The sequence below is a fragment of the Dryobates pubescens genome, chromosome 9, assembly GCF_014839835.1.
Source record: "Dryobates pubescens isolate bDryPub1 chromosome 9, bDryPub1.pri, whole genome shotgun sequence".
In the NCBI taxonomy this organism is placed as follows: domain Eukaryota; kingdom Metazoa; phylum Chordata; class Aves; order Piciformes; family Picidae; genus Dryobates; species Dryobates pubescens.
Window position 1 is genome coordinate 16,079,898 of NC_071620.1, and position 22,355 is coordinate 16,102,252.

At 43.5% G+C, this 22,355-nt stretch overlaps 1 protein-coding gene across 2 annotated transcripts in view; it reads left to right on the plus strand.

Moving 5' to 3' along the window:
- The window catches only part of GNAL (G protein subunit alpha L), a 231,519-nt gene that overhangs the window by 64,041 nt on the left and 145,123 nt on the right, over positions 1-22,355 (plus strand). The window contains exons 1-4 of one of the 2 annotated variants that reach the window (XM_054164123.1): positions 18,281-18,505; positions 18,833-18,905; positions 19,790-19,844; positions 20,028-20,147. In XM_054164123.1, coding sequence (XP_054020098.1) covers positions 18,367-18,505; positions 18,833-18,905; positions 19,790-19,844; positions 20,028-20,147 — 387 coding nt within the window. In that variant the 5' untranslated portion in view covers positions 18,281-18,366. Of the gene's footprint in view, positions 1-18,280; positions 18,506-18,832; positions 18,906-19,789; positions 19,845-20,027; positions 20,148-22,355 lie in introns of those variants that run through there. The other variant, XM_054164121.1, reaches the window with a different exon arrangement.

Below are 22,355 nucleotides of genomic sequence, written 5' to 3' on the forward strand. Positions count from 1 at the left end.
CTTGATGCAGCCCAGGATACGATTGGCTTTCTGGGCTGCAAGTGCACACTAACAGCGCATTGTAAGGGTGGAATTCAGTGTTATTACAGTACTGAATTCTATTTGCAGAAGAGCCCCTTTTTAATGAGAGTAAATTCCTAGTGGTAAGAGCCAAAAATCATGTTTGAGTGTTTATTTTTTACTATTTGGCATATCCTCAGACAATTTGTTTGTTGTGCTGGATCATCACGAGGTCTGTTAGATCATCTAATTGAAAAAAAAAGGGAGTTTGTTGTCCTGGAACATCTCCAGAAGTTGTTTGTTTCACAGCCAAGTTCCTACTATGCTCTAACTTTGAGGTCATCTTCGTAAGTCACGTTTATTATGTTTGATTTATTTCCCTCTTACAGACTTGGAATTGGGAAAAAAAAATGTATGGCATAAAGTGTATTTTAAATGTAATACCATAACTACCTTCAGCCTTACATTGAAGGTTCCCCATTCTGTACTCCAACAGAAACACTGATTGTTATTGCTTGAGATAATGGTGTCTACTTCTAAAGTGTAGATAAGGTACTGAATGGGTGGGAAGGTTCTTTAAATGGATATGGATTTCTGTCTGTGGAATAGAAAATCAGCAGGCTTTGCTTTTCATGTTTTCATATCTGATTTTTCAGGAACAGTAGATTCATAGATTCATACAATGGTTTAGGTGGGAAGGGACCTTAAAACTCATCTAGTTTAAACACCCACCCCACCCCCACAATGGGCAGGGACACCTTCCACTAGACCAGGTTGCTCAAGGTCACATTCAGCCTGGCCTTGAACACCTCCAGGGAGGAGCCACCCATGACCTCCCTGGGCAGCCTGTTCGGGTTTCTCACCACCCTCACTGTAAAGAATTCTTTTCTGATCTCCAGTCTAAATCTGCCCTGATCAATCTTCAATTCATTCCCTCTCATCCTATCACTACAAGCCCTTGTAAAAAGTCTCTTCCTACTTTTCTTGGAGGCTCCTTTCAGGTACTGGAGATACCTAACAACATGCTCTAGTAACATTATGCATGCAGGGTGAACTTTGGTTTCTGTACAGGATGTCCCAAGTTCTTTGTACAGCAGCTTTAACCAAGTCTTTCTTGAAAAGTGTAGTAGTGTGTGTCTGGTTTGCTTTTAGTCAGGATCATGCAAAATCTAATCTGCCTCTTGAAAAGTGCACAGACAAATGGAGTTCTCTTCAGGATTTTATATACTGATCTGTGAACAGAATTAGTTCAGGAAACAGAAGTCTTTTGACTGAGAGAAATTTCTAGGCCCCATAAATCAGGAAGGAGAGTTTCAAAGGGCTGGTTCCTATCTTCAGGTAATTATATGTTCAGCACAGTCCTCTGAAACATGTATCATCTCTGTCAGAAAGGGAAGTGGGCTGCTGCTGACAGTTCTTATCAGCATGAAAATCGGGAGAGAAGGGTCTGTAAAGTTTCTATTGTTGGTTTATGATGGTTGTGAGTTCTCATACAACTGTGTAAAGTCATCTGTGTGATTGCCTTGCAAAACTGATGCTGCTGTCCCAGTGGATGGCAAGTATTGAAGAGGCCAAAAGTAAGAGAGTAGGAAGAGCAGAGTTTTCATCAAAAAGAAGAGAAAAATAAGGAGGCACCTATATAAAACAGAGAATGTAATCTTTCATAATGTGGTAAGTTAGTGCTGACAATTAGACTTGGAAAGCAAGTAAAGGAGACCAGGGCACAGAAAGTAAAGGAAGGGGGTGTTGCTTAATGCTCTTACTTCCTATTCTAAAGATAGCTGTCTGGATAAAAATGGTAATGGTATTATGGAATAATCTTAGGCCAGGATGTATTCAGTTTGCTCCAGCTGCTTGACGTTGCTTAGCTGTTGCCTGAAATGAAAGAAGCCATGTTGTGATCATCACTTTCTCTGGGCTGCTGTGGAAAGTTCCACGAACACCCATCATTGTCTCTGTAGGTTTTGTGAGCTCTTATATTGACCCCTGTTTGCTGCAGACTTTTCATACACTGTTGTGTATGCCCAGCTCTGCCATGCCTCTCGGAATATGTGGATACTTACACTAAAATAATTCATGTTTGGGCTGTCCAACCTATCAGGAGCTAAGGAATTAAAACTGGAGTGCAGCTGCTGTTCCAGCAAGCAGCCCAGTGAGGGAACAGCTTTGCTGGGCAGTCTTGCTAAACTTGTAATGATTGTGAGTTGCTTGAACCTCTTTTCTGGCATTTTTATGTACAAAACATAGATCATTCTTTTTGTGCCACCCTTGTTCCCCCAAAAAGGAAGTATCAAGGGGAGAAGCTCATCTTGCATGCTGATACTACATGACAAAAGTCATGGTAATTATAGGTGTACTCCAATGACTTGAAAACATGAACAGATTCTGTGAACTAAGCATCTTAATTTCATGTTTGAAAGTGGCTGCTTGCATGTTGTCATAGGCCCGGGGAGTCTTTAAAGGTCTATTTGTCTTCTTCCTTGCTGGAAGTGAGGATGTGTATGTCTGTCCTATAAGTGGATGGGTAGGCAGAAAGCACTTTTAATACCAGTTCTGGAAGTTGGAATCAGTGATGAAGAAGGATCTCATCCTCAAGTGGCTGAGAAGATAAAAGCAACAAAGGTGCAAAACGAAATGGGGGTAGTGCTGCAGAATAGTAGCTTGGCTCCTGGCCTAAGAAAACAGAATAGTCATGCCCAAAAACTGGGAATGGAAAATGTGCCATTTACAAACAGTCAGTTAAGAAAGCTGTGCAAGTAAAAGAAGTTATTGTATTGAGAGATTGGTTGACAGAAAGAATAATCTAAAAATACAGGAAGCAGGGCCAAAAGAGGTAAATTCATAGCAGGAGACAGACAATTCTTGTGTGTGTGTGTTACTGTAACAAACCAACAATACAGCTGTAACCTTAGGCTTTTACTTACATAATTCTACCTGGAGAAGGGGGAAGTTGTTATCTACTACTTGCTTTTCATAGAATAATAGAACTGTTTAGGCTGAAAAAGGCCTTTAAGATCATCAAGTCCAACCATTAACCCAGCACTGCCAGGTCACTACTAAACCATGTCCCTCAGTACCACATCTACACGGCTTTAAAATCCCTCCAGGGATGGTGATTTCACCACTGCCCTGGGCAGCTTCTTCGGGGCTTGACAACCCTTTCAGGGAAGAAATATTTTTCCATTTTTAATTACTGTTCACCTGGGCATGTTGATAGGGAAATGCTGATTTTCTTAGGTCTTGGCATCAGTGCACATAAGACATTTAGTCAAATTGTACTTACATGTAGTTGTAGTGGAATTTAGGGGGGGAGTAACAATGTCACTGTAAAGGACAAGATGCTAGCTTTTGAACAATAATCAATGTCCTGCTCCCTGTAGTGACTTGATACAGGGTACTTCACACTTGAAGCATTTTGTTTTTCTCCCAGTGGCTCCCTGCTACTTTTGTGAAGCATCGCAGACCTTGGGGTTGTTTCATGAGGTTTGAGGATACGAAGATGGAGACTCCCTTTTCACAAGTAGTCACATGGAAAAGACTAGGGTTAATGGATAGAAGAAGGGGTCATGGGTACAAGTTACTCCTGGGGAGATTCTGATTGGATTTCAGAAGAAAATTTTTCACTATGGGAACATTTGGATATTGGAACCATCTCCCAAGAGAAGTAGGGGATTCCCCTATAGTGAGCAGTTTTATGACTCAACTTGGCAGGGTCCTGAGCCATCTCATTTAAACTACACTCTCACCTAGAAAGTTTGGACCAGATGATCCTTGGGGTCCCTTCCAACCTGGCATTCTGTGATTCCATGTGCCCATGTGGAATTTGTCATTGCCTGAGGTCATTAGATGGCTTACTGACCAAACTGAACAGTGTCATATTAAAAGAGCTGTTCTTTTTTAAGCAAAGAAATACATTAGGATGTTGCAGAGTAGATTCATTAATACCACTAACAGTGATTGGTCATGAGCAGAGGTGATAAACTACGTGCAAAAGCTTTCCAATGGACGGTGCCCAGCAAGGCTCACTTGCTGGTGCTCAGATCTGCACCTTTACTTTCCATGTTATTAACACATCACTGAGAATACACAAATTCTGGCTTGCTGCCACACAGTGCAGTTGCTCAGCTGCATTTCCTGCTGGTAACCTTTATTTCCATTTCACAGTGATTCCTGATCCCCGATTATTAGATCTCTAAATAAACTTCCCTTGAATCCATTTAATAGTCTGTGAAGAGAAATAGGCATTTCAAGGGAGAAATTGATTAGATAATAATAGAATTATTTTTTTGTGATTTGTAGATTTTAAACATCTGTGTTAGAAGGAGATAGGTTGAGCCCTGCATTTGGGTTATTCTATTATCTTGACATCTGGTAAGAAGCTTGACTGCAGAAATCAGCATTTAGGCAGATGTGTTGTGTTAAAAGATTGGGTTCTTTTCAGTGCAGCTGCTTCAAATCGTTATTGATGATAGAGTTTTGCATAAAGGCATGATTTTAACCCTTGGTGGACCTAACATCATGTCTGCCCTGTGCAGAGTCATAGCAGATTTTATGTGTGGCTTGTGTTGGAGGTTTTTCTTCTAGTGTTGATACATTGGAGCAGAAGCATTGAGGTGTTGTGTAGACAGTGGAGCAAGCTGGGGGAAAGAGTACATTATTTTGGTGTTATATAGATAACACAGAATCCCAGAATCCCAGCATGGTGGAGTTTGGAAGGGATCTCTGGAGATCATCTAGTCCAGTCCTCCTGCTCAAGCAGGGTCACCCAGAGTAGCTTGTCCAGGATCACAATGTCCAAGTGGATTTAGAATCTCCCCAGGGAATGAGACTCCACAACCTCTCTGGGCAGCCTGCAGGCACCCTCACAGGAAAAAAGTTTTTCCTCATGTATACATGGAACCTCCTGGGTTCCAGTTTGTCTTTGTTGCCCCTCATCCTGTTGCTTGGCACCACTGAAAAGGGTCTGGCCCCATCCTCTTGACCCCCACCCTTTAGAAATTGAGAAGATCCCCTCTCAGTCTGCTCTTTCCCAGACTAAACAGCCCCAAGTCTCTCAGCTTTTCCTCTTCAGAGAGATACTCCAGTCCTTTCATATCTTCATAACCTTCTCTGGACTGTCTCCAGTAGTCCTCTCACTCTCTTGAACTGGGGAGCCCAGAACTTCAGATGTGGCCTCACTACAGCAGAGTAGAGCAGGAGGAGAACCTCCCTCAACCTGCTGGCCACACTCTTCTTAATACACCTCAGGAGACTGTTGGTCTTTTCAGCCACAAGAGCATATTGCTGGCTCTTGATGAACTTAATGTCTACCAGGACTCCTCGGGTCTTTCTCTGCAGAGCTGCTTTCCAGCAGGTCAATCCCTAAGCTTCAGTGGTACATGGGGCAACCTACTGTATTGTATAGCCCAGATCTACTTGGTTTATAAGTAATCCAAATACTCCCAGTGTACTGCTCAGTGTGAAGAATGACTTTTAAAGCTGTCATTACAATTTTCAATAACAAACAATTAGAATCATAGACTTATAGAATGGTCTGGGTTGGAAGGGACATCCAGCTGTCATCTAGTCCAACCCCCTCTGCAATAAGAAGGGACATCGTCAATTAGATCAGGCTGCCCAGAGCCCTGTCTAGCCTCACCTTGAATATCTCCAGGAATGGGACCCCTTGGGCAATCTGTTCCAGTGTTCCACTACCCCCAAAGTAAAGAACCTGTTCCTAACATCCAATCTAAATCTGTTCTTTTCTAGTTTGAAGCCAGAAGAGTCATTTGCTAAGGTTTAGTTCTTAAAACCTGGTAGTATAACTAAAAAATACCAGAAAAATTAAATCCCTTCCTTGATGGTTATGTAGCCTCTGCATTTTTATGTCTGCCACTATCTGGAACTTTTGAGGTGCAGCCTGTCCATCTGGTGTATTCCAGAAGGGCACAGGAAAGAAGGATCACTACCAAGAAGATCATGGCAGCAACATGCTGTAAATGTAACCAACAGTCCACAGGAAGGGAGACACAGAATTTGTCAGGATAGGAACTGTTTTGCCACGGCATCATTTTGTGTGTGTGTTAGTCTTTGGCTGTGTGCTCTATACAGTTTACAGAAGACAGCCATGACCTCATGCTGTAAATCATATCAAATTTTGGAGACAAGATCTGGAAAGTAACCAAGTTTAAGTTGAAAATGTAGGCACTTGACTAGGTGACTTAATACTCTTGCGGGGTGTGCAGAGAAATAACCTGAGTCTTCAGAGAGCTGTAAATAGCAGAGAAGGTATCTTGGGCTGGGGAAGCAGTACGGGAAAGGCATGAAGGGAGCCTGAGGAGATTCACAGATTAGCAGGGAGGCTATTGTTTGCTGACACAATAGAAGGAACAAGCTCCTAAAGGTGTGTGGACGCCTGCCATCATCTGCCTCCTTTCACTCTGCTGGTCGGGACTTCCACAACAGAAAGAGCAGCTCAACATGATGAGGTGGAAGCATGAGGAAAGGAACCTGTCCATCCTTGGCTCCCCTCTGTCTGATCAGATGCTGCAGTGATCTATGAGATGGACCCATCTGGGTATTTCTGTTGTTTTCTGCAGCCATCCTCTTACAGAGCCAGGCTCTTCTGCCAGCTCAAACTCTGTTTTTTTCCTGTCTCATTGCACGTGACTTGATTTAAAAGGGGTTGGTGTTGAGGGGCATGGTTTAGTGGTAACCTGGCAGTCCTGGGTTAATGGCTGGGTGGATGATCTTTAAAGTGTTTTTAACCAAAATGATTCTGTGATTACATATTAAATACTTTAGTCATAGGAGAGCTCTCCTCACCACCCTCATGGGGAAGAATTTCTTCCTAAAGTCTAATCTCAGTCCAGCTTCTTCCAGTCTGAAGCCATTCCCTCTTGTCCCGTCTCTCCATGCCTTCATAAAAAGTCCCTCTCCAACTCCCCTGTAGCCCACTTCAAATACTGGAATGCTGCTCTATGGTTTCCCTAGAGCCTTCCTTTCTCCAGGCTACACAACCCCAACTCTCTCAGCCTGTCTTTGTAGCAGAGGTGCTCCAGCCCTCTGATCGTCTTTGTGGCCCTCCTCTGGACCCATTCTAACAGGTCTGTGTTTTTCTTGTGCTAAGGACACCAGAGCAGGACCCAGCACTGCAGGTGGGGTCTCAGCAGAGCAGAGCAGAGGGGCAGAATCCCCTCCTACAATCTGCTGGCCACACACTTTGATAATTTCTTATATATGAGGAATATCGTAGGTAAGATGTTCTAGGGCCCCATTTTGGGAGGATTTTAGGAGGTTTTCCTTTTGTTTTACTTTGTTTGGTTTTCATGATCACTCTGACAGCTCAGGGTCTTTCTGAGGTGAAATTTATCCAGAAGTTGAGCTTTCAAAGGGGAGAATTCCATGATAATTGAAATGTGCAGAGGATCTGCATCTGAGGTGCACAAGCAACTCAGATTTGAGCATTTGCTCTTCTTCATCATTTGGTTTTGCAGCCTCAATAAAATGATGTAAAAAACTGAATGGCATAAAATAAATTCTGTCTTGTATTATGTGTCTTTCACAGATTAGTCCTTGACTCTTTCTGAACTTACAGCTGTCCATTCCCAAACACTCTCTAAATTGTTGGATGGACCACAATCATTTGAATGGTACAGAAGAGTTCTAATTTAGCTTAATGTAAGTCATTTACATGTCCAGACAGAGCATCCTTGTATGCATTCTTCCACGCTTTCCTCTTTGTCTGCAGTGTTACACTGGTTTGTATTTCTGGTAAATGTGTTGCAGAACTAACCTGGTAAGAGATGGTTTTCCCTCATGAGCAGGCAGCATCCTGTCTAAAGCTTTAGAACAGGTCTGTAAATGCAAGTGTATGGTGGTTGTTTTTATTTAAATCAAGTGTTCTCAATTAGTGTCCATGTAAATGAGCTATATCAAAGAATACAATAGTCATAGTATATCTAATGATCTTTTAGTGGAAGATTAGGATCATCTTTCCTAGTGGCAGTAACTGTGGTGACAGCAGTGCTGACAGGTTAAGCCATTTCTTGCACCAATAGCTTTTGTGCTGTTGCATCAGGATCATAAATGCAGTTCCTGAAGACTTGAATATCATGAAGAATAGGCTGCAAAGACACTGGAAGAACAAACTTGTCATTGTGTTTAGTGACTGAGCAGGGAGAGCCTGCATGTGGGGAGGTTTAAAAGCCTCTGAGTGTTTTAGGGTAGGCAGATTGGTTGGCCAGGGGAGTAAGTTGTTCAGCAGCCCAAGCAGCTCTAAGCTTTGTGAAAGCCTCCCTTAATGCAGTGTCTGAACAGGTGCATCAGCTGAGGCTGCTGCACTACACTGCTTTTGCGTTTCATAGCATCATAGAAACATTAAGGTTGGAAAAGGCCTCCAAGATAATCAGCTCCAACAGTTAACCGAGCACTGCCAAGTCCACCACTAAACCATGTCCCTCAGCACCACATCTACACGTTTTTGAATATGTCCAGGAATGATAGTGCTACCACTTCAGTGTGCAATTTGTGCTACTGCTAATGTCAAACACTGTTCTGATAGTCATAGAATCACAGGATGGCTCAGTTTGGAAGGGACCTCAGAGATCATCTATTCCAACCTCCTCACCATGGGCAGGATGCCTCTCAGCTAGACTCAGCTGCTAAAGGCTTCCTCCAGCCTGCCCTTGAACACCCCCAGGGAGGAGGCATCCACAACCTCCCTGGGCAACATATTCCAGAGTCTTACCACTCTCCTGCTGAAGAACTTCTTCCTAAGATGCAGTCTAAACCTACTCTCCCTCAGCTGCAAACCATTCCCCCTCATCCTGTCTGTAGACAACCTTATGAAAAGTCCTTCTCCAGTCTTCCTGTAGGATTCCTTCAGGTATTGGAAGGCAGCTATAAGGTTCCCCCCCAGAGTCTTCTCTTCTCCAGGCTAAACAACCCTCCCTCAGCCTATCCTCATAGCAGAGGTGTTCCAGCCTTTGGATCATCTTTGTGGCCCTCCTGTGACATAGCTGTTGTCCAGATCACGTAGTGCAAAGATCTCAAACTTCGAGGAGGTTGAAAGGCACTAAGCTAGAATGGTTCTTTCGGAAAAAGCCAACCCAAAACATTTCACCTGTTGCACAGATAGGTGTGGGAACAGGACACCATTACTGATCTAGATAAAAGTTTAAATGTTGACATATTTTAAAAAGTTTTGTCACAGAACGGGTCTTATGAGGAGTGGGATTGTTTAGTCTGGAGAAGAGGAGGCTCCCTGAGTTTGTAGCAAGGTGAGTGTTGGTCTCTTCTCCCAAGTAACAAGTGATAGGACAAGGGGAAAAGGCCACAGGTTGCATATTAGAAGAAACTTCTTCACTAAAAGGTTTCTCAAACACTGGAACAGACTCCCCAAGCAGGTGATTGAATCCCCGTCCATAGAGGTGTTTAAGTGACACAGAGATGTGGTGCTGAGGGACATGGTTTAGCACCAGACTTGGCAGAGTTAGATAATGGTTGGACTTCATGATCTTAAAGGTCTTTTCCAGCCAAAGTGATTCTATGGTTCCATTAAATATTTGCTCCAAAGAATCCAACAGGTTATACAAACAGCCTGGTTGGTGTTGAAAAAGAACTTCTGCTTTTTAGTAAAAACAGGATGATTAAAATTGTGCAGGTTTGAATTTCCTTGACTCATGCTTTAAAGGTTCTGTCAGAATAACATTGTCATTTTGAGACTAGCAAGGAATAGAGTAAGTCAGTTAAATAATAGAGGAAAAAAATAATGAAGTGAAGGAGACTTATTCCCAGGAAGTGGTCACACTGTGTTTACAGTTGGTTTTCCCCTCTCCCTTATAGGTATACAGACTGAATAGTCATCTAGATAAATAATCTACCTGCTTCATTTTCATATCTCCTGCTTTATCTGTCTGGAGGAATAAATCAATTAATGTCATGAAGGCACAGAATTTTAGTTGCAACCTAAGCATGGTTTTGGAAAGGACCACTTGGATTTACGAGTCATGCCTCTTTTCAGTTATGAGCAAATATGTGATAGCTCTTCAACCCACTAGATCATCTGCTTTGCACACAGACACCACACAGAATCATAGAGTCATAGAATGTTAGAGGTTGGAAGGGGCCCCTGGAGATGATCAAGTCCCAACCCCGCCCCCCCAACCCTCCCTGCCAAAGCAGGATCACCTAGGGCAGGCCACACAGGAATGCATCCAGGTGGGTTTTGAAAGTCTCCAGAGAAGGAGACTCCACAACCTGTTCCAGTGCTCTGTCACCCTCACAGGAAAGAAGTTTCTCTTCATGTTGAGGGGGAACTTCCTGTGTTCCAGCTTGTACCTGTTGTTCCTTGTCCTATCAGTGGGCACTACTAAAAAGAGCCTGGCACTTTCATCTTGACACCCACCCATCAGGTATTTACAGACATTAATAAAGTCCCCTCTCAGCCTTCTCTTCTCAAGTCTAAACAGCCCAAATTTTCTTAGTCTTTCTTCATAGGAGAAATATTTAAGTCTCTTAATCATCCCCATAGCAATCTGTTGGACTCTCTCCAGTAGATTACTGACTCTCTTGAACTAGACACAGTATTCCAGGTGTGGTCTCACCTATAGGGAACTTAAGGTCTGTACTACAAAAGGCCAATCTGAACATGACTCAACAAGTATTTGTTAAAAGCAGATGTATAGGTTAAGAGAAGATGGATGGATGATGAGAAAACCACTGGTTGGTTATTCAAGAAGGTTTGATGCTTTATCTGGATTTGCTAGTCCAGACTCCTGCAGTCCAGCAAAAGCTTGAGTTTTTGCTCCTCTCCAGAGAAGGAGACTCCACAACCTCCCTTGGCAGCCTGTTCAAGTGCTCTGTCACCCTCACTGTAAAGAAGTTTCTCCTCATGTTGAGGTGAAATCTTCTATGTTCAAGTTTGAATCCATTGTTTTTTGTCTTATTACTGTGCACCACCGAGAAGAGCTTGGCCCCCTCCACTTGACACCCACCCCTCAGATATTTATACACATTGATGAGATCCCCTCTCAGTCTTCTCTTCTCAAGACTAAATAGCCCCAGGGATCTCAGTCTCTCTTCATAGGGGAGATGCTCAAGGCCCCTAATCATCCCTGTGGCTCACTGTTGGATTCTCTCTCTTTCTTGAACTGGGGAGCCCAAAACTGGATGCAGTATTCCAGATGTGGTCTCACCAGGGCAGAGTAGAGAGGGAGAAGAACTTCCCTAGACCTGCTGGACACACTTTGCTTGATGCACCCCAGGATACCATTGGCTCTCTTGGCCACGAGGGCACATTGTTGTTCCATGGAGAACTTGCTGCCCACCAGCACTCCAAGGTCTTGCTCTGTGGAGCTGCTTTCCAGCAGGGCAGCCCTTAACCTGTACCAGTGCCTCCTCCCCACTTGCAGGAGCCTGCACTTGTCCTTATTGAACTTCATGAGGTTTGCCTGCACCCAGCTCTCCAGGCTGCCCAGGTCGCGGTGGATGGCTGCAGAGCCTGACAGGGTGTCAGCCAATCCCCCCAGTTTTGTATCATCAGGGAACTTGCTGAGAGTACTCTCAATCCCCTCATCCAGGTCGTTGATAAAGATACTGAACAACACTGGACCCAATACCCGACCCTGGGGAGCACCACTGGCCACAGGCCTTCAAGGTGACTCAGTGCCACTGATGACAATCCTCTGAACTCTGTTGTGGAGCCAGTTTGCAATCCACCTCACCGACCAGCCGTCTCTGCCACCTCTCCTGAGCTTTTCTATGAGGATGTTATGGGAGAGAGTATCAAAAGCCTTACTGAAGTCATGGTATATGACATCCACTGCTCTTCGCTCACCTACCCATTTGGTCCTAGTTTCATAGAAGGCTATCAGATTAGACAGGCAGGATCTCCCCTTGGTAAATCCATGTTGGTGATACAAGCAGAAGTAAATCATGGAGAAGATGTGTTTGTGGTGAGAGTAGAGACAACCTAGCTGAGCAGAATGTTGTCTGATAAACAGGACTGGAGGCAGGCATGCTGCGACTGCCTATGCCTTGGAGTTATAGGAGAGGTTAAGGCACATCTCACATATGTTTGGTGTCTCACAAGGTTTTCTTTCCCAGTTTTTCATTCCTGTCCAGATAAGGTGATCATGGCATCTATTACTACATGCCAAATTTTGTATTATATCCTAATCCTATCATAAACTGCAGATAAATTATTTGGCTTCACTGTTACAGCTGTACGAGATCTCAGAATCATGGAATTGTTTAGGTTGGAAAACAGTTTTAAGATCATCATGTCCAGCCAGCAACTGCCAGATCAGCACTAAACCATGTCCTTCAGCACCACACCTACACAGCTTTACGATCCCTCCAAGATGTTGGTCAGTGTGTTGCAGAGAATTCAGGACATGTTTGCTGTATAGATTTCCGCCCCCTGTCCCTAATATTCAGGCAGTAACTCCCATCTATAATTCTATCTGACTCCTTATTTCTTGATCAGTTCACTTCTAAATCAGTGTGATATCTGCACACTTCACCTGTTTTATTTAAATCTGTATAATTGGGAGGACTTTCCCACATAACTGATTTGAGCTAATTTTCTATTACTGCTTTGTTTGTTCATTTTAAGAGGATGGGGAAGGGGTGCCCTAGGATAGCCCAGCCATGTGAAACTTCCCACACATGGGGATACTGTCAGAACAGTGCCTCCTGTTTTGCTAACACTCTAATATATCCCATAACAAACCCTCATAAATTCATCAAAGGAGTGGTTGTCCTTTTGCTTACTGCAAAAGGATCTGTGTCACTTTGTTTAATGGTGTTATTTCATTGTAATATCTAAGAATATTTAAACCACAGGAGGTTACTTAGTCTTTTATATGTTACTGTGACCTTGCTGCATTGATGTTAGTTTCAATCACCAACTTCTGCCTGTGGTACTGAGAGATGGATGTGTAATGAGTGCTGCAGCATGAGTCTCTCTGCATAGGAAGGGATTTCTAGTCGGAAAGGACGCGTAACAAACACATGAATTGTCTTACCAGTAAGCATCTAAATGGAAACCTTGAGCTGCTGGGGATAGCCTGAGCAGAAATTCCCTGGTGCCTCTGCTTCCTTGTGGAACGTGGATGAGGAATACCTAGCTGGAATAAAAGAGGATCCTCTTTAAATGCAATCATACTGCAAATCTGCTTTAGACCTTTTCCACGCAGGCTTCCCAGAAGCATCTAGCTCCTTCTTGGAGCTAATCCCCTACCCCGTCACAACTGCTTTCTGAGGGGAAAAGGCTATCATCATTTCTGTAGGCTGCTCTCTTCAAATGCTGTAACCTTCAATCTGTAGTCTTCTACCACTTCACGTTGCCTCCTTTCTCCCTGAGCAGGCAAGGGGTAAGTTGTTTTGCCAGATAAGTTACATGGTGACAGCTGCCAAGGAAAGGAGTATGGCATGGGAATGGGGACAGCAAACTGGGTCAGGGAGCAAGGGAACTACTCAGAGCATTGCCATGCTCCTCAGCATTGCCTGACCCTCTCCTGCATCAGTGAGTTTGTCCTTTATCCAGGGAAGTGAAGTCAATTTGGGCTCAGGTCTGAAGTCACTGGGGAAGCACATACCTCACCTTCTCTGGCATCTTTCCCATCCTGCTTCTTAAAACAGAAGAGCTCCTCTTGAAATTCTTTTAATGACTTTTTTGAGGTCATGGGTTTAAACAAAAGGTTAGATTTTTAGCATGACATTGAATTCTCTGCAAAGCATGCACTGTGTGTTTTTTAGACCCTTAGTATTTTTAATGCAGCCAGAGTTACCTTTTTTTTTTTTTTTGTTCCTGGTTCATGTATTTTATAAAAATCCAAATGTAGCCTTCCAGAAAGTGCGTACTTTGGTGTTAATATTTGACACCTACAAGGAGACAAACCTACCAAGAATTTACTCCCAGAGAGAAATAATTACTTTTCTTTAATACATATGCAAACACCTCTTTCTTTTTCTCCTTTCAGAACATGGTTTGATGATGAGGTGGAATTAAAAAAAAAGGGGGTGGTCATAGTGAGTTGCTTATTCTGATGTGCTGCATGAAAAAGAGGAGAAGCAGGTCAGGTCATCACAGAGCTACCCACCTAGTGCAGTGCTCTCACTTGAGAGCATTGTCAGAAGAGCTCATAGACCACGGCAAGCAGGAAGAATCTCTTTCCCAGTTGCTTATCTCCCCCCATAGCTTTTGTTTACATCTGTCTTTCCATTTGCTCTTTTTTTTTGAGAAGCAAAGCCACAACAGAAGCTGTGTAAAGGGAAAGATGGTCTGTAAAAGGTCTGTAGGGTTTCTGTGGAGAAACTTTCTCCACTTCACATAAATGTTTGCAAGAAAAAGCTCTGCATAAATCCTGCTCTGGATTAGAGGGGCAAGGAACAATCTGGTCTCTTGAGCTGTATTTGTAGGGGCTCCCTATTATTTCTTACTGGGGTTTTGTATTTCTTAACTCAGAGTGGGCATGAGAAACAAGACTGTGACTTTGTGGTGGGGGTGGCCACTCAGTATGGCTGTTTCCTTGAACTTAGCTTCATCTGGGCTGTTGATTCTCTTCCCCTGAAGAATGCAAACTTGGCCTCAAGCAAGCAAGCTCCTCAACATTCAGCCTGAGGCTCATAAACAATGAGGTGGGAACTCACAGAGGAAAGCAGGAAATAAAGGTGTCTCCAGTTTCTCTCCTGGAGGGCTTATGCTCTATTGCTTGATGTCATGATGGGACACCACAAAGTTTGAGCACAAAGCAGAAGATGAATCTTCTTTCCACACACATGCCCACCCAGTGTGTATTTATATTTTTACATATGCATGCATATGGTGCCTGATCTGATGGGGCAGAAGCAATGTGAGGTACCTCATTTTCAGGAGGATTGGGAACTTGAGGGTGATGCCATGTTGGTTGCCTGGGAAGAGGGGGGAAGAGTAGGGGGGGGGGGGGGGGGGGGGGGGGGGGGGAAATCACCTTTTCCATGCTCAGGACTTTGTTTTCCTTACCACATATGATTTGTACTAGAAGGTGGTTGTGTAAAGCAGTGTTGCTGAAACCTTTCCTAGAGGCAGGTATTTGGTTTATGCTCTGAGTTTTGGGTTATCTGTATGTGAGGGGACATACATTGCTGTGGTAGCTGTGATTACTCTCTGGAAAAAGAATAATTGCTGTGTCCAAAGAGGCTGAAGTCTTCTCTTGTGCTTATTATTGCTTCTAGAGTTTTGTAGTTCTGAATGGGTCAGGATAAGCCCTGTATTTTGGAAAAGCAAAGGGTGGGTTGGAAATATGATTGCAGCCAAAAGTTCCTTCTGGGCACAGGTTGCTTGTGCGTGTCATTCTTCAACTGTGTGATCTTTTCTCAGGAGGAAGAAACCCAAAAGGGTCATGGGGCTTTTCCAAGGGGAGAGAGGAAATGAGAAACACTTTCCCTCTTTTGGTGAAAGGTAAAAGCAGGATATACCAGGATCCTGTCAAATCCTATTTATTGGCACTGAGCCTTTTCAAAAGCTGGGAACAAATCTGCACCAAAAATCCCAACATTAGTACATGCAGGGGAAAAAAAACAACCTGCAGAGGAGTGGAAGGGAAGAAACAAGGCAGATTTAGCTGCTACTACTGACTGACACTAGCCAGATTGGGGACCTAGGTCCCAAACTGAGATATTTACATAGGAAATAAATACGGCTACGCACATCTTGTGCATCATAATTTACAGCTTCTGGCACTGAAGAATATGAAAATCCAGACCCAATTAGTGAGTTCTAGCCAAGCCTGCTCAGTTTGGAGCCCTTGTAGGGCTGCAGCAGAAAGCAATCACGACTGCTCTTCACAAAAGCTGTTCATGGTGTATCCTGTACCCAGCAGCCTCCAAAGGCAGCAGTCACCCTGAATTCTGCTTCCAAACCTATCTGTATCTGAGATGGTTTTCCCTTTCTGGACAGGAAAATGTCAGTAAGTAAAAAGCGGTCTGTCCTTAAAAAAGACAGTTCAGTAATGCTTAAAAATGTGTATTTCAGCCTTTCTCATCCTGTCAGTTTTTATCTGTAGTGTGTGTCTGTCCCATCCCCACACCTGTGTAAGAATAAAAGAAAAATGTTTCCAGAGTCTAGATTAAGCAATTAAAAAAAAAAACCTCACCTATCTGGCAGTTGAATTCAGTAGCCTCCTGAAAACTCCCATGTACCCAACTGCAGGTGGAGCAGTACCTGTTTCTTTTCTGGATCCTGCCCTTTGCACTTTCTTCTGGTGTGCACTCAAAGTAGACAGTACCAGTTCCTCTTCCTGCATCCAGCATTTCCCACCTGAGTGACAGAGCAAATGAAAAAAACCTAAATCCTCCTGCTTGTAAAATCTAGTTTCTTTTTGCCATGCATCTCAAGACTTCCTAGATAAAAATGATACTTAGATTGAGGTTAATGGCAATCTCTCTGTTTTCAGTTAGGACCAGGATTTTGCACACATATGTAGCTATCAAAATACTAATTTTTCAATAATTGATCTTCAGAAGACTGGAGGAATAATAATAGCTGGAGGTAAAGGTTGAAAATATTTTTGAACTGAAGAGATGTTGTGTCCATCATTTAGTGCTCTTCTGCCTCGGTGAATTGGGGATTGCATTTGAGTAGTGCAGGTGGTTTCTTCTCAGGAAGAGCCAGATGCTTTTGCATTGTGGTGCCAGTTTGCAAGGCAGATTTGAAGCAAGAGGGAATATCTGTAATGTTGTCTATCTTGATGGCTTGTTTCAGGACCTAAAATGGAAGTAAATGAAGGAACAAACATGGCTTCTTGTTAAGATTTGTGGTGGTGGTATTAGCATGTATATTCTCATGTTTGGATTAGATGTTATTGTGAGCTACTGGGACTGCTTTGTTTTCTTATTCAGGTGATACAGTTTGGAATAGTCAAAGGAAAAAAATGCCAGTGTTCTGCTTTGACAACTTGTGAAATAACACACTTTGTTTATTAGTAGGTCAGTGTGTGGTGTTTCTGCATACCTGTGCATTTTATGTAGGTAGGTGTAGAGAGTTTGGGTTGTTCAGCCTGGAGAAGAGAAGGCTCTGGGGAGACCTTATTGTGGCCTTTCAGTACTTAAAAGGGTCGATTAAGAAAGAAGGAGACTGACTTTTTAGCAGGGCCTGTTGTGACAAGGGGTGATGGTTTTAAGCTAAAGAGGGGAATATTAGTCTGGTTAAAAGGAACCATTTTTTTTCCTGTAAGGGTAGTGAAACACTAGCCCAGGTTTCCCTGAGAGGTCATAGATGCACCGTCCCTGGAACCATTCCAGATCAGGGTGATTGGGGCTCTGAGCAACCTGCTCTATTTGAAGATGTCCCTGCACACTGCAGAGGGTTTGGACTAGACCTTTACAGGTCCCTTCCAACCCAAAGCAGTCTGTGATTCCAGGTATGCCTATCAGAGCATGAGCAGCATGCCCTCTCAGAAGGCTGCTTTCCCACCCTGGTGGCACTGGCACTTTGCCCTCAGGTTACTGAGGACAGCAGCCATCACCTGTGGCAGCCTGGCATTCCAGACCAAACAGTGCCAAACCTTGCTCTGGCAGCAGCAGCCAGGCTCTTACAGTACCTCCGAGGGGGTAACACCCCTCCTCGATCCCTTTCCCGCTCCCCACGGCCACAAGCCGAGGGGCCGGGCCGGGCCGGGCCGGGGAGTGGGGGGTTGGCGGCCCAGAGGCCGCAGGTCCCGTCGAGGCGATGCCAGATCCAGGTTTTGGCGGCAGCAGGCGGTGCGCGGAGGCCGAGGCTGAGGCCGGGGGGCGCTGAGGGACGGCCGGGGGCGGCGGGAGGCTCGGGCCCCGGGGAGCCGCCTGGCCGCGGCACCGGAGGATCCAGGTAGATCGGGTCCGGCTTTTACCTTTCTCCTTCGGCAACCCTGAGCGTAGGGCTGGTGGCTGGGTTGTTTCCTGGTCTCGCAGAAAGAGGCAGTGCTGAGTTAGGAAGACAAAAATAGACCTTTACAGCGAAATATAGGGATTGTGTGCGCGGTGGGGAGGGAGAGCGGCACCCGGCTGGTTTCCAGGAGCAGCCTTTTTCTCCCTCTCGTTGCATGTTAGGCATTTTTGCACAGATTTCTACCCCCCCCTTACCCCCTCCCTGCCGAGGCACGGCTACCTCTGCCGCCTGCTCTCCGCATCTCTTCGGGGGAGCGAGCGAAGCAACTCGGCTGCGATCAGAGAGCGGCTAGAGACCATTTTCTGTGAGCCAGCCGGGGGGGAAGAGAAGAGGAACCGTCGCAGAGACACACGGATATACAGACTTGTCTTCTGCCTCCCCCCCTACCCCTACCCCCCCCGCGTCCCTTCCTCCCTCCTGTAAATACTCAATCTGTAAAGGCAGCGGTTTGACATCCATCCTGAGCGGCGGCTATGGGGTGTTTGGGCAACAGCAAAACGGAGGATCAGCGTATCGATGAGAAAGCGCAGCGAGAAGCCAACAAAAAGATAGAGAAGCAGTTGCAGAAAGAGAGGCTGGCTTATAAAGCGACACATCGCTTGCTTCTGCTGGGTAAGGAGGAAGGGGGCACAGGGGTAGGGGGGGGGGCAAAGGGGAGAGGAGAGGGCATCGGCCCCAGCCCGCCCAGGCGGCAGAGGAGAGGGGAGAGAAAGGTTGTGTGAGCCTTAGGTATGGGAAATGTAGGCTGTTGTCTTGAGCAATAAGCGAGACGTGCCCAGATCGTGCTCCGCGCCTGAGCCACATGGATTCATACAGACAGAAATGCTGCCGGAGGTGGGAGATGCTGTCGCGTCCCCCCAGAAAAACCAAACCCACCCCAAGTCCCCAGCCTGAACCGTGTTATCACAATGTTCTCCCTTTTCCTTCTTTCTCTTTTAGGGGCTGGTGAGTCAGGAAAAAGCACTATTGTGAAACAAATGCGAATCCTACATGTCAATGGATTTAATTCAGAGTAAGAATTACTGACACTTTATGACTTGTTTTTCGTTAAATGTTGGGAACAGGTTATCACACAGCAGGTTAGGGAATTTCTGCTTTCACACTCTGTGTTTTGGTGACTTGACACTGCGTTTTGGGGGAAGGAGGGGAGGAAAGGGAGTGAGAATAAGGAAATTACAGCTATTGTATATTTGCATTTTCTCCTTCTGGCCCCTTTACTGTATTTTACACTGTTGCTACTGCGGCGCTTGACAGGCCCCTGTGTAGCAACAACATGGCGACTACTTTTTACATAGAGGCAAATAACCAAATATTGCATCTGTCTGCAATATAAAAATACATGTCAAGTCACATTCAGGATGACAGTGGCTGCTGTTTTTCCGGTATTGGGGTTAGTGTAAAACTGAAACTAATTGTGCATGTTTGTTAGAAATCATTCTGTTTTCTGAGGCTGCATCATGTTCTCTCTGAAGAACTCTGCCCAGAAATTCTCATTAATCCATAGCTTTAATTTTAGCTATCTCTTGGCCTTCGACTATGTGCTGTTAATTTAGAGCATGTTTACAGCATGCTGTGGAAACGAGAGAATGACTTCCAGTTCCATCAGGGGAGGCTTTGCAGATGTGGCTATGATTGCCTGATTTAAAAAAAAAAAAACAACAAAACAACAACAAACCAAAAACAGTATCAGGAATGAATGTGCATCACTCCTGGTGCTATGCAAGAAGAGGAATAAGGGGGAAAATACATTTTTGTCTGGCTGTCCTTTTCAGTTAGTGTGTTGTAATGATGAAGAGCAGATAAACAAGCGATCAGTGAAAAAAAAATAGAAACAAAGTGACTGAACCTCTTGGGAAGAAAAAAAATCCAAGTGTTAATGTTTCTGTTTTAATGCAGAGAAAAGAAACAGAAAATACTGGATATTCGGAAAAATGTTAAAGATGCGATTGTGGTAAGAACACACTTTATACTGTTCTTAAATGCTTGGGTATACTGAAAATGGTGAGGATTGTGCTCTCCAAGATTGTGCTGAGAGAAATCCCATTTTGCTGATCAGATTGGATTATCTTCTGTTGATCCCCTCTCCTGGATTTATCCAGATTAATGTGTTTGTTTTCGTTTTATCCCATTCCAGACTATAGTTTCAGCTATGAGCACTTTAATACCCCCAGTTCCACTGGCCAACCCAGAAAACCAATTTCGAATGGACTACATCAAGAGTATAGCTCCTCTTTCTGACTTTGACTATACACAGGTAAGAAGAGAAAACACTGATTTATTCTGCATTGAGCGGGAATGTGTTGCTTCACTTTGATTTACTGAAACATTGGAGTTTTTGTTTTGTGGAAGATGGTCATGGGGAGAGCTTATGCCAGTGTCACCACTTGGGTGAACTTTCTTCCCTGATTCTGGTGGTTGCACATGTTTTGGTGGTGCCAGGTTTTGTTGCTACCAATTTATTTGCTGCTGGTTTTAAATACCGTCTCTGGATTTGGTTCTGCTCCTCAAACGTTTCTGCTGTTATCATACCTAATGGCACATCAGATGAGACTTTTTTGAGAGCTGGTTTCCTGCATGGAATTAGGTGCAGGGTGTCAGTCTGTGGAGTTACAGTCCACCTACAGAAAAGGATATAAAAGGGAATAGAAGTTTAGAGTGCCCCACTGTTGTTTTCCATACTTATGGTCTTTCAGAGTGGAAACTCATGTAGCTGGTGGTTAAGTGATTTGCTTCCTTATCTATTTATTATAGTTGGCATGAGCAAGGGTTTAATTCTATGTCAGTATTGCCATCTTTTGATATGGAATCATTAGAAAATGAAGGATTTCTGTGTAGAGGCTTCTGTTTTTGTAGACAAATGAGAAATACCTTGCAAAGACATCTGATGTTCGATGACTTTTTTATTTTAATGCTATTCTTTATAGGAACATGCATAGAATGTTGCATGTTTTATGCCTGACTTGAAAGTAAAGTGCCTGGACCTTCTGAATATTCTAAGGAATTTCATTTTTGCAGTAGCACAATTTCAGATTTGCCTTAAAACGATATTGAGAGAAATTTGCTATGGATTGAGAAAAAAATCTTCAGTCATTGGCTTAACGATTTCAAGCTGTTGATGCTATCAATACTGCCAAAGAAGCCATTTACAATAGAGTGTCTTTAGGTTATTATAGCTCCAGGGTGGAAGGGGGAGAAGGGGAAGAGTCGTTTCTTTATTATATGACTCATATTCTCTGGTGCGTGGTTTTTGCCTCTGGTAAACCTACCACTTTGAAGGCTGAAGATAAAGCAAAAATATCAGACATCTTGTACAGTTAGAATTTAACACTGAATGCAGATGTTAAGAAAACGACTGCAAGGTACACCCACATATTGCATAATTGCTCAGTTGCTAGATGTGAGTTAGTGAAAATGAGAAGCTCTTTTTAGAACTAGAATGCCAGTTTGACATGGAATATTTGTCTTAGGCAGGTATTGATGTTCTGAGCCATTTGTGGCTCATTTTATGTGGGATTTTTTTAAGCTTGAATTTTGACCTTTATATGCTTGGGTAAAATAAATGGTGACATATTCTTTGCAATACTCTATAGTGACACCCACCACACACACCCCTTTTTTTTTTTTTTTTTTTATAGTTTCTGGGATAAAAGACAACTCAAGTGGACTTCTCATAGGGCTGGAGATTTTTTTGTTTTATTGCTTGCAAAATGTCATCTTTTCACAGAAGCTGACTATATCTTGTCAAATTTGACTCTGCATGATGTTTTACAGAGCCAGAAACTTATTCTTCTTGGAGGGGAAAAGAGTAGGACCCAGTGGACTATGAGACAAGTAATGATTCATTTGAAGTCTTGATTCAAAGTCCATTCTGGTTTAAAATAGAAAAAGTAATAGCTCTTTTTTAATTAAATAGGATTTTTTAAAATGCCATCACAATATTTGAAATAGTGTCCAATTATAGTTCTAATTAAAAAACCCAAGTTGTCACAAGCTTTAAAAAAGGATGAAAAAATCTAATGCTGGTTGAGAAGTAAATACTTGATGTGTCACTTCCATCTTTTCCCTTCTCTTCCCTTCTCTTCTCTTCTCTTCTCTCTTCTCTTCTCTTCTCTTCTCTCTTCTCTTCTCTTCTCTTCTCTTCTCTTCTCTTCTCTTCTCTTCTCTTCTCTTCTCTTCTCTTCTCTTCTCTTTCTCAATTCATAGGTTTAATGTTTGTAAAATGGATAGCTTGGCTAGTTTTTTATTTATTGTGCTTTAAGATTTTGGTGGTTTAGTATGTTATTTATCTCCAGGAAGATGTGTGAGCAAAACAGGTGAAAAAATAAGAAGTGGGAAAAAAGTGCTATCGTGCTTCAGGGTTTGATTCTACTCCATTTAAAGTCAGTAATAACTTAAAGTAAAACTGCATTTCCAGCTGAAATAACTTTTGACCCATCTAGTGTTGTGTGTTTTTTTAAATAAG